Genomic DNA, 13,002 nt, shown 5'->3' with positions numbered 1-13,002 from the left:
TTTTAGCGTATATTGACAATCAATTTTCTGCTTCTATTAAGACATTACGCACAGATTTTGGTGGAGAATATTTGTCTACTAAGTTTCAGGCATTCTTGGCTTCTAAAGGTATTATTCATCAACGTTCATGTCCCGCTACTCCACAACAAAATGGAATAGCCAAATGCAAAAATCAACATCTCCTACATGTGGTACGTACTCTCTTGTTAGAATCCTCTGTTCTATCCATGTTCTAGGTCGAGGTTCTGAAAACTGCTACTCACTTGATTAATCATTTACCTTCCCAAGTCTTACAAATAGAGTCTCCCTATTTCTGCTTGTTTGCTAAGCAACCTAGTTCCGATAATCTCCGTACCTTTGGTTGTGTATGTTTTGTTCATTTACCTCCTCATGAGCGACACAAATTATCTACTCAATTTGTTAGATGTGCATTCTTGGGATATAATGTGTCATAAAGGATTTGTTTGCTATGATCCTATATTCCATCGTACACTCATTTCTAGGAATGTTATTTTCTTTGAAAATCAACATTTCTTTTATGTGTCTTCTGTGCACTCCTCTTCTACTGTGGTCCTCCCCTCTTTTGAGCAGCAGTTCTCGGATCTTCATAAAGTCAGCTCTCGCTTTAAACCAGGTATTGTGTATACGAGACGCTGCCACCCACAGTCTCTTCCGGTGGCTCACCCGATATCTAATCCTACCACGCTCCAGAATCAGTCAGTTGCGGCACCTCCAGAGCCTTTGGTACGTTGCTCTCCTCGAGTGTCTATACCTCCGGATGGATATGGGTTTCCTTCTTCCAGTTCTGGCCATTCTATTTCAGCTCTTACTGCTGCATTGTCCAATTTTGATATTCCCACATGCTATTCACACGCTGTCAAGCATGACTATTGGTGACAAGCTATGTAGGAAGAAATTGCAGCTCTAGAGGCCAATCACACCAGGGACATTGAGCCTTGTCCTCACACCATTGTTCCTCTGGGTTGCAAATGGGTTTACTCAGTCAAGATTCAATCTTATGGAAGTTTGGATCATTACAAAGTTCGGCTTGTTGCACTTGGGAATAATCAGGAATATGGTGTCAATTATGAAGAGACCTTTGCTCATGTGGCTAAGATGACTATTGTTTGTACGATTCTAGCTCTTGCTGCTTCCAATGATTGGCCACTACATCAGATGGATGTCAATATTGATTTTCTTCACGGGAATGTTAAAGAGTGTATTTATATGAAGCCACCCCTGGGATTGTTTCCCTCTCCGACTTCACGTGTGTAAACTTCGTCGCTCTCTTTATGGTCTCAACAAGCTCCAAGGGCCTGGTTTGATAAATTTCGAACCACTTTATTACAATTTCCATTCAAGCAAAGCAAGTATGACACTTCATTGTTTCTTCAGAAATTAGACATGGGTATTGTTGTCCTTTTGGTTTATGTTCATGATATTGTGATCACTGGTTCCGATTCTGCTTTACTTGTCCAGCTCAAGACTCATCTCTCAGAGTCCTTTCATATGAAAGATCTTAGGTCTCTCACATATTTTCTTGGTCTTGAGGTGCATCGTAGTCCCTCTGGTATTTCACTCAATCAACATAAGTATACTAGTGACTTGGTGGCTACAGCTGGACTACAGGAGGCTACCTTTGTCGAGACTTTCATGGAATTAAATATCAAGCTTCGCAAAAAGGAGGGTGACTTACTTGTTGATCCCAGTTTATACCGGAAGTTGGTGGGTAGCCTTGTCTATCTCACCATTACTAGACTGGACATTTCTTTTGTTGTACAGCAAGTCAACCAGTTTCTTCAGACTCCTCATCATCTTCATTTGGCTACTGTCCGGAAGATCATATGCTATGTTAAGGGCACTTCTGCCCGTGGCTTATTCTTTCTTGCAAGCAATTCTCCTCACCTTGCTGCTTATCGATGTTGATTGGGCTGGTTGTGCTGATACACGTCACTTCATCACTAGTTGGTGCGTGTTCTTAGGTGATGTGTTGATCTACTGGAAGAGTAAGAAGCAAGGAAGTTTCTAAGCCATCTATAGAATCTAAGTACCAAGCGATGTCTCTTGGTTGTTCCGAAATTATTTAGTTTCGAGGTTTGCTTGCTGAGTTAGACTTCTCTGAGACCAATCATACACCTTTACACACCGATAATACAAGTGTTATTAAGATCACGGCCAATCCTGTCTAAATGAGCGCACAAAGCATATTGAAGTCGACTGTCACTCTATCCGTGAAGCCTTTGAAGCTCGTATTATCACTCTTCCACACATTTCCACTGAACTACAAATTGCTGATATCTTCACAAAGGCTCTCACTCGCCATCGACATTGCTTCCTAAGTAGCAAATTGATACTTCTTGATCAACCCACATCAATTTGAGGGGGGCTGTCTTTGCTGTCCATTTCGTTTCCATATTTCTTTCCTTGATTTACTCTTCTGTACAATTAGCATAATATTTGATAGATTGTATAGGGATAGAATTAGCATATACTTATTTCTTTCCATGTATAGAATTCTTTGTACAGTTTTTATAATAAACAGAAATCTCAAGGCCAGACAATTCGGCCATTTCATACAATAAAATGGTGTTACGCTGCTGCTGTGTTTTCCAGAGAAACACTTTGACTAATGGAAAACAATAATGAAAGTTCATGTATTCTTGTGATGATCATAATCTGGAGTTTCAGGTACACCAAAAACGTCATCAGCAACGTTCTTGCATTGTAGCATTCTCCTTGATAAGTAATGCAAAATTGTATCAAAAGAGCATAGGGGCACAACCCATGTTCAACAACTATTTTTACCAAGAGGAAAGGTGAAATGAGTCAACTTGTGCTAATACAAATCCCCCGCCCAGGGGAAACCAGAGTGTAGGGCAGCAGGGATCAACCAGATATAGTAGATTTGTTAGTATAACATACCAAATATCCTGGAATAGCTCTTCATGACCATCCCATGTTTGAAAAAGAACACCCAACCGCCTAGCGAGGAAGAATCTAACTCGATAATCGGGATCTCGGAGCAACACAAGCAACCCTTCAATCATCGTCTATAGATATGCCACAGCAACCATAAAATGAAAGAATGGAGAAGAAAATAACAGAAATAAGTACATGCAGTCAGTTATGATGACCAAAAAAAAAAAAAAGAATCATAATGGTCTCACTAATCCTAAACATCAAACTTACAACCAAAATATAATGATAAAATAAAACTATTAAAAAACTCCAAAGCAACAGGTCAGCAAGGTGTCAAAGGTTCACAAATCCAAACTATTAAAGCAACTAGTAGCATAAATGTTATATAATTGCTCTGATACTCAATAGTTACATGTTCAAGCAAACTCCATAATTAAAGTGAACACCTCACAACACGTCACCTGGCCAGTAAACTAGAGAAACATAGTGGATGTGTAAATACCCCTGACTGTGTCTTTGCAACTTAAGTGATTCAAAAATACATAATCCTACTCATGAAGCATTGTTGGACCTAAAATCCTTAGCATGGATGGTATAACCAGTTTCAACCGAGCTGATGCGATTAAAATTTAAAATATTTCAAGGAGAAAAGGGAAGGTACCAGGAGCAGTTATATGGGAGTTCCAGTTTCGGATTAAAATTGTCTGTTATAGCATGTTGGAGTGCAGTTAGGTTGGGGCACCAAAATGAGCTTATTTCCTTTGGTTTTATTTCCTCCTAATGCACTTAGATATTAATGAAAAGGTTCCAAGGAAATTTGATTTTAACATTAGGTTGTTGGTATCTTGGAGACCAAGTTTTTTAGAGTTTAGTCATCTATTTGTGTCTATGCACACATACATACACACGTGTGTACGTATATATGTTGTGACTACGATGTTGGGGGACATTTTAGTTCAACCAAATGTTTCTTGTTTATTTTCTTTGCTTTCCATCTCTTTAGGGTTTTACTTTTGAAAAAATATATTCATCATCCCAACTTCCATCATCCCATGATGTGGCATTAAATGATAGGTTTACAAGTGAAATGTAATAAATAATTTCCAATCACCTAATGTCACATCATAGAATGATGGAAGGATGATAGAAGTTGGGATGATGAGTAGCATTACTCTTTACGTTTTATCCCCATAGCTGGTTCTTGAGTCTTCTTTGTTGAAATCATAGAAAACTGGAAATATATCAAATCAGCATCTTTTCAGACATAAACCCAACACTCTCATTCGGTCCTCTGCAACCTCAATTTATGATACCTTCTGATGACAGGTGAATATTTTATCTGCCCAACCCCTTCCTTCAACACACCTAAACAAGCATAAATGTTTAATGCCATTGCATGTACATGTGCATGTGTGCATCACGACATGCTGTGTCTCATACCCCTGTTTGTACTTCATATTTTCCATATAAAATATGTGTGTACATGTGCATGTGTGCATCACGACAATATAATCACCTGGCCAATCTGAGGATGAAGTAAAACAAAGTCACAGATGCAATCAATCAGCCTAACACGACCAAACCAGTCAAGAAGATCTAAGACAGAGACTTTGTTCACCAGATCTCCGAGATGTGCCAGTCTCTACAAAACAGATCAATCTATTACTCAATTTAAGTATAAGATGAACCCTACATTACAGGAACTAAACAAAGACAACCCAAGAACAATTTATCATGAGAAGTTTAAAATAATCATAATAAATCAAACAGAAAAAATTGAAGGGTTTCATCTGATACATTTTCTTCGCTCTCACCATGTCATTAATTATCCACTACACAATTAATCAACTCACCTCGACAAAGCCTTAATGCCATCTCATTGGGTTCAACTAAATACTTATTTCTTTTTGGATCAGTAAATAATAATTTTATTGATGATAGAATAAATGAATATTTTCTACTAAACAATTATAAGTATCAAAATCAATAATCACGGAATATGAATTTAACGAGAAAGATCTGCAAAACCTGTTCAGAATCCACCTCCTTCAGAGATAGACGAGCAAATTTATCCTTTCTGACAGTGTCCAAGGATAATAAAGAAGATAGCAACCCATGAATTGAAGCAAGTATATTAACACAGTCGACCTTAAGACTCACTTGCATCTTAATCATGTCATTAATTAAATTCACCTGCAAAATAAGTCAAGTGTAGAACTGTGAAAAAATAATACATATATCTCAAGCTAAAAAGCAACACGTCCTTCTTTATATCTCTAACAGATTCTTAGATGGGATTTTGTGTCCAGCTATTTAATTACCAAATCTGTAACCTTTGCAGAAGAAGGCCAGTAGAGGTGTTGACAGAGATTGTATAGAATTTTTTCGCACACCTGAATTAAAATATAAATAAATACATAAGACAAATATATATATATATATATTCAATACACCTATCCAGAAAATTATACACAGATTATAAGTTTGGACTAGACCTTCCGATCAGATTCTTTGCCCATGAGTTCAAATAGGACATCCCACGTAACAACTTGTAAAACTGGGAAAAAACTTGAAATAAGTGATATCATGCCCAACTTCCACTTCTCTGAAGAAAAGGACATGCCGGTGGCAATTTTCCCACCAACAGTTAAAATTTCCACATCGCTGGAATTCTCATTCACATCCAACTCCATGTCCATAATCCTACTTTTGTTGCTATCAGATGCGAGAAAATCCCGTACAAAATTATCAGATGCAGATAAGTCTTGCAAGCTAACATCAGATTGGAAGTTTCTTGCAATAGAATGCTCTTCATAAACTTTCGCCAGAGCTTTTAACAGCCTTTCCATGGATTGGACTAATGAACCATAAAGGAAAACATCCAGATTGTTTTCTTCTCTCCTTTTCGTGAAAATTGGACAGCAAATGAAACATTGTAATGATGCAGCAAGAGAGTTTGTTCCGCCAAAAATGGAGTCAGACCCTAAGGAACCGAGAGATTGAAAATCATTGTGATTTTCTTGAATGAAGCTAAGAGCACAATCCAGTAGCTCTAACAAGTACTTGCCCATTTTGGACATAAATTGTGAAACTTCTTCGCTTTTCCTGACAAATAAAACATAGCCCATAAGCACACTTCACAGCGAAGAAGAATTATAAGGGCCTACATCAGATGTCAACAGTTGCAAAATACATCACTCATTTTCCATGAATGGCCTCATTAATATGGAAGTGCTTGGGGGGTTGGTTTTTTAATGAGGTGAAGGGCGTATGGTGTGGGTTTATGGAAATTCATTTGGAAGGGTTGGGAGAGTTTTGCCAGTCAATTATGTTTTGCGGTTAGAGAGTGTTCTAGGATCATATTTTGGCATGACATTTGGTGTGGCGATCATGCACTCAATAGGGTGTTCCCTGCCCTCTATCACCTTGCTTCTGATCGAGACGCCTCAGTGTCGGATCTTTTGGACCGTTCTAATGGTTCTCATCAGTGAGATGTTCATTTTACTAGAGCTGTTCATGATTAGGACATTTAAGATGTACCTACATTTTTCAGTCTCTTACATTCTATGAGATTTGGTAGCAAAGAAGGGGATAGGATGCTTTGGAGGTCCAATGGGAGCAAAATGTTTACAATTCGATCTTATTACAAGGTTCACATGGTCATATTTCTTTCCCTTGGAAGTGTATTTGGAGGTGTAGAGTGCCTTCCAAAGTAGCTTTCTTCATTTGGACTGCCTCTCTTGGGAAAATCTTGACTATGGACAATTTGAGGAAGCGTGGTCTCATTGTCATGAACTGGTGTTACGTGTAAGAAGAATGGTGAATTTGTGGATCATTTACTTTTGCAATGTGAGTTAGCAAGAGCATTATTGGATGAGATTTTTAGTAGATCCGGCATTGCTTGGGTGATGCCTTCGAGGGTGGCGGATCTCTTAGCTAGCTGGAATGGTCTTCATGGTTGTTCTCAGGTGGCTATGGTTTGGAGGATGATTCCTTTGTGCCTTATGTAGTGTATCTAGATGAAAATGAATGGTCAGTGCTTTGAAGATAGGAAGCGCACTTTGGATGAACTTCCGACATCTTTGTGTATGCCTTATTGCTTTGGTTTTCTGCCATTGTGCTCAATGGAAGTAGTGTTCACGATTTTCTTATTTGATATTTCATTTTCAGGCTCCTAGAACTTATTGAGGCGTTTTCTTTTGTATACTCTCTGTGTACGTGGGCAACACCTATTTCATTTGTATTAATAAAAAAATTATATGCATGGCCTTCAACTGCACAGCTGTACAACATGGCATGGCATAAACTTGAAAAAGCATAAGAAATTCTTAGATCAGTCTTTCCAAACATAATGTAGGTTGCACATGGAAAATAATCACAGTTTAAATCCAACGCATTGACAACAGTTCATGTGAGCACAAGTCCAAAGCTGACTGATACCATAGAAGAAGCACAGATGCAAAACAAAGACAACCATGAAGGACGACTACTGAGATTGTCACATACTAACAAAACATAAATTTTACCAACAAAACAGGGAAGATAATAACTAACTTTCTGGTACAATAAAACCCAAAAGAGTTGATAAGATGAAACAAACCTTGTCAGATATGATCCATAAATCAAGTTTGAGAATAGTGAACATCTAAGTAAGATATCTGACATCGTCCTATTTTCGATTTCCTTGTCTACAAAAGATTCAAGAATACAAGTCTCCATTTCCTGCAGCAGCTGATCCCTCAACTGTCGTGGAAGACGTACCCTTTGAATGCTTTGAGATGGGTAAACCTGAAAATGATAAAAATTTTCAAAAACTTACCTCATAATATCCAAATAGATTACGTACAGCAAAAAAATCCAAATAGACAAAATGATTCTCTACATAATATTTCAGCACCTCAACACCAGAGTCATCATCAATTCTCGCAAGAACTTCAATAGAGCACTCAAACAGTTCATGCTGACTACGATGCTCAATGTCTTCTGTCTACACACACCATCAAGTTGTAGTTTCTAAGTAAAATCAAAATGTGTATAGGAAATCCAAAGTTAGATGGTAATCGGAACAGATCAACACATGCCTTCACCAGATCTACCATGGCTTCAGTGTCATCCACAAAAGAGTAAGATGGTGAAAGCCCTTTGTAGCATTGTGTAAAAGGAGAAGAACCGGCACAAAGAGCATAGACTGCTGCTGGCAAGAATAATACTATCCGCTCATTTAATACAGAAGACTCCTATACAAAAAGTGAGCAGTTATGAGACAATACCATTGTATCCCAAAACAGATCAAACCTAAGATTTGTAATATCATAATTTATGAACATGTCCAGTGTGCAAGCTTAAAAAGTGAAGAATATACACAAAATAAAAAGGAAATATAAACAAGAAGAACTAATAGGATAAATGAAAAAACTATGGTCCACATGCAAATCCAAAACGTAAATCCATGATACAAGCTTGCAACATGAACATGTTCATAATCCCTGACCACTGAAAGGATAGATGAAGTTTATGCTTCATTATCTTTGGTTAAAATCAATAAATCGCAAACCTATAATTTTTTTTGTTGCAAAAGAAAAACCATCGATTTAATTTGTAGGTGTCATAATGGGCATACTTCTTATCATGCCCACACTAGGACCTGCAGTGGTGTTCAAGGTAAGCGCAGGCTGGCAATGTATGTCCACCTACGTATAAACTTTACAAACAATACCAGACCCCCCCTAATTTTAGGAACAAGAGGCGCAAAAAAAATACTGTAAAAGCGAGAGAGAGTCGCAACAAAAAAAGCGAGAGAGAACCCTAAACACCCAGTCCCGCCGCCACCCCTCCCCCACCCTAGCCGGCGTGAGGCATCTCACCACCGCAACAGACTTGGTCGACGGGCCCCGACGGTGCAGCTGAGGGCCAGCCGGTGTCAGTCCTCCTTCTGACGACCGGATTTTGTAGCTTTTGTCTCAATTTCCGTCTTCTGTGTAGTCATTTTGTGCCGTTTGTTCTCATCGTCTGTCCCTGTCTCTCCATCATTTGCCTCTATCACCGAAACCAAATCTGTCTCTATCTCCCTACATAAACGCAGCCACCCTCTCCACTCTAGAATGGTGTGTGACCCCTCACCGCTTGCACAGATAAGGTCGACGGGCCCCGGCAACTCCGCCGAGGCCGTCCGGCATTAACCCCATCTCCAGCAATCGGGATTTTTAGCAAAAACCGACCTGGATGAAGCTCTGTTCTTTTACTTTAAGAAGATGAAGTTGGAGCAGTAGGGAGCAGTGGACACAGAGGGATTTAACAATGACAACGCGCGATGTGGACTCATCTCAGTTGGAAGGTGAGAAGTGGTTGAAAGTGGAATCAAAAAATTTTGCTTTTACAAAAGAGGGAAGAAATAATTTTCGTATTTATGAACGTAGCAAAAGGATAGCTAAGTTCATATGTCTAAAGGGGGATGACAGCTTCGTGGGTGGCTAAGGGGATTGAGGATTGTTTAGAACTTATTTGTCATGAAGGATTTTTCAAAGAGTTAAGGATGGGTAATGGAGTTTTTATCATTCAACATCATGCTAACGCAAGGGGCAGCTTTCTACATCTCTAAGAATTCTAGAATGGAAGGAGGAAATAATTGTTGGTGATTCCAGAGGGCGCTAATGGCATTGGATGGAAAGGCTTTCTGCAGTCCATTCGAAGTGTTACTGGGGAGTTTGGAAAAACAGTGGTAAGGCCGTCCTCAATCAAAGGTGCTTCGTACGCTGCGGTGTTGAGGTCATTGGCGGGTAGTTCGGTCGAGAACAGCTCAGCGGCAAAAGAAAAGAGTAAGGCACTTGTAGGAGACAAAGGTCGTCAGGTGACATTGGGAGAGGTGGAGGGGGTCTTGTGGGATGTCAAAACTCAATTGAAGGGAGTTATGGAGTATGTGAAAGATCTAATGATTAAAGTGGATAAGGGGCTGGACTTAGTCGTGGGTTTTGGCGGTGAGCCGAGCATGGATGAGGGAGGGCAGGTGGTAGATCCTTCGGGTTTGAAGGCCACAAGTGTGCCGGCAAAGGGCGTTTCAACGCCGTCACAGATTGGCTCGTTGGACGCTGGTATCTTTGTCCATGCCAGTGTCACTATGCCTCCTGAGGGAGCTGTAGGACCTTAATTACCATATGCAAATGGGGTTGGTACTTCTGTCCAGGGTTCATCTTTAATTGAAGACGGGGGACCCTCCAAGGTCTCGAATATTTTGGAAGAAACAGTCAAACCTCTTTTGGAAGATGCAAACGGGATTACAAAAGGTAGTACTTCCCCTTCCTGTGTTATGGAGGGAACAGTAGGGCCAAACAAAGCGACACGACAAGGATTGTTGGGTGGTGGTGCCAAGTCAAGCAATGTTGGTGGAGGGGAGGAACCTGTAATGGTGGCAGAAACAATGGATGCTAGCGGTTTGTCGTTGGTGCCTCATGTGGGGGAAGGTTTGGAATCGGGAGTACAACTGGGTATTGTGGTTGGAGATAATGTCGTTCCCTTGGTTTCTATCCCTCCATTAAACAATATAGCGGGTTCACCATCAGATTGGGTTCTGAATAAAGTTAACAGACTTCAGCAAATCATGGGGTTTTCATATGGAGAACAGGGAGAATATGAAGATCAATTTAAAGCTCTACTCTCTGCGATTGAGGCGAGTCAAGCGCTTGAAACCAAATCACATTTTAAGAAAAGCAGGGAGTTAAAGCGTCTTCTATGTTCAATCAACTACGACGCTAAGGAAGGTAGCTCAAGTCGAAAGAATAATAAAGGGAGGGCATTGTGAAGACGATCTCGTTGTGGGATGTTCGGGTAGAGGATTAGTTTTATGGAAACAAGGGGTTGGGGTTGGGGAGGTGTGTCCAATTCGGGCATGGTGTATTTTGGGCAGGTTTCATGGGATTTTTGGGTCATTAGGGGCTCTCTTGTATGGGCTAGGTTTTTTCGTGTATACGTCCAGTGTACTTAGTTACTCCTATTGATTTATATATATAATATTTTTACTAATCAAAATAAAAATTTGGAACAAGAAAACTGATTAAACAGCTGAATGACACCTTCATTCATCACCAGACCAAGGCAAGTTGTAGTGAATCATCTCTAGTACAAACAAAGTTTCCGAGACACAAACAAACAGGACTATCAACTACGATTGATGAAAGTATGTGACATCCAGACCCCAAAAGTGCAATTTTTTTTTTTTATTGTTATTTTTATTGTTATTATTTTATTAGATATGTTTTGAGGTAGTAATTTGTTTTGAATAGGATTTCTCTATTGTTAAACTATACGCCTCTTTTATTTTTCTGTTTGGTCTCCCAGATTGGGTAGCTTCCTGATTTGAAACTAACTTTCAACTCAAAACTCTTATACCCTCTCAGTGTTCCTTTCCTTGCGGGAGTAGTTTTCCGAAGTTTAGTCGAATTCAAACCTCTCTCCAAATCACTCACGATATCTCCCTACCTCTCATCTATAAAACCCACGAGACCCTTAGCAAAAACCATGAAACTTTCACACTAGCCACCATAGCAGCCTCGGCAGACAGAGCAAAACCCCCAAATTGAGATACCTACCTCACCAAAAACCATCACTGAGCACGCCAACGGTGAGCCTTCCTTCCTCCACTACGTGCATGACCCATAAGTCCTCTGGGTCTTTGTTTTCTCCCCACCGAGAATAAAAACAGCCCCTACATTCGTTCCCAGCCACCGTCAACCAACAGCCACCTCGTCGGACCACCTCCCACACCACCACAGAAATTGTCGACCAGCCCAACCCCGTCGAACCCACTCCCTTCCAATAAGCCCATCGCCGTCGGCCACCATTTTCCTCTCTAGTGCTTATCGGTTGGACAGAACCTCTCTCTAACTCTCTCACCCTTTTCTCTCTCTTATGTCGCACCACTGCCCAGAGACATCAGCTGCCTCACCGGTCACTCCCAGCCACCCAAAGCTGCCGTTGCACTCAACCCCTCTCACAGTGAGTTATCGCACAACCTTCTCTACCGTAAGCAAGTCTCCTTCCTTTTATTCTTTTGTTTCAGCCTCCCTAAAATACCCATGCATTACTATAAGTTTTACACAAATACCCCTCAACCTAGTCTTACCGTAAGATGTGTCTCCTTTTATGTGTTTTGTTTTCAGCCTTTCCCAAAAAGCCCCTCCACTAATTCTGTAATTACCTGGATGCCCTTTTGACCCTTGTTGTGTAACCTCCTGAGCCTCTATTTTCCTTGGGCCTTAAGCCCAATGGGCTAGTGTTTCTTTAAGAGGTCACCAGTTAAGACGTGAGATAGTGGAAGCAACGCTAAGAGGTAATGAGTATGATCATATAATTGCATGTGTACTATAAACGTTCTAATTGTATATGAAAATGTGATGTTTTTCTACGCTACGCTACGATCTAAGTCAAGGTTAGATCCCTTTCATGATATTCAATGAATTATAATGATATGCATGTAATTGAGCTTATGTATGTTATGCTATTATGGATTGCGATTTGATGGATGATATGTCATGAAAATCACATGTATGCCATGCAATGTAATGTAATGAAGTATTTAGATCATATAAGTCATGTAATGTTCAAGTAGTTCTCAAACCATGTATGCCATGAAATGTTTATGTTCATATCACATTATGCCATGTCATGTTATGCTATGTACAAGTATATGCCATGCTAGAAAAGTTCATGAAGTCCAACAAACTTCTCATGCATTAAGAAAGATCAGATGTTAAGGGTGACACGGATCTAAGCGTGTTCACCAAAGTTTATGATAAGGGTGACGGACCTAAGCGTGGTTCACCATATGTTAACTGAAGCACGGATTTAAGCGTGTTTCACTCCAAGTTATGTTAAGGATGACACGGACCTAAGTGTGTTCATCACAAGTTATGTTAAGGATGACACGGACCAAAGCGTATTCATCACAAGTTATGATAAGGGTGATACGGACCTAAGTGTGTTCATCACAAGTTATGTTAAGGGTGACACGGACCTAAGCATGATTCACCATATGTTAAGAGAAATACAAGATAAACAAGTCATGTATGATTGTAGAAAATGCATGAAGTC

The 13,002-nt window shown here is 39.9% G+C and overlaps 1 protein-coding gene across 1 annotated transcript in view; it reads right to left on the bottom strand.

Moving 5' to 3' along the window:
- LOC108991465 (serine/threonine-protein kinase ATM) overlaps window positions 1–13,002 on the bottom strand; it is a 113,570-nt gene that overhangs the window by 76,433 nt on the left and 24,135 nt on the right. Inside the window, exons 18-25 of the mRNA XM_018965714.2 lie at window positions 8,001–8,156; window positions 7,817–7,906; window positions 7,520–7,707; window positions 5,415–6,024; window positions 5,241–5,312; window positions 4,948–5,112; window positions 4,436–4,561; window positions 2,923–3,050 (exon numbers count right to left, since the gene is read on the bottom strand). Coding sequence (XP_018821259.2) covers window positions 2,923–3,050; window positions 4,436–4,561; window positions 4,948–5,112; window positions 5,241–5,312; window positions 5,415–6,024; window positions 7,520–7,707; window positions 7,817–7,906; window positions 8,001–8,156 — 1,535 coding nt within the window. The remainder of the gene's footprint in view (window positions 1–2,922; window positions 3,051–4,435; window positions 4,562–4,947; window positions 5,113–5,240; window positions 5,313–5,414; window positions 6,025–7,519; window positions 7,708–7,816; window positions 7,907–8,000; window positions 8,157–13,002) is intronic.

Source organism: Juglans regia, chromosome 2 (genome assembly GCF_001411555.2).
Source record: "Juglans regia cultivar Chandler chromosome 2, Walnut 2.0, whole genome shotgun sequence".
NCBI lineage: Eukaryota > Viridiplantae > Streptophyta > Magnoliopsida > Fagales > Juglandaceae > Juglans > Juglans regia.
Note: the sequence above shows the minus strand (reverse complement) of the source record. Positions and strands in the feature narration are given on the sequence as shown.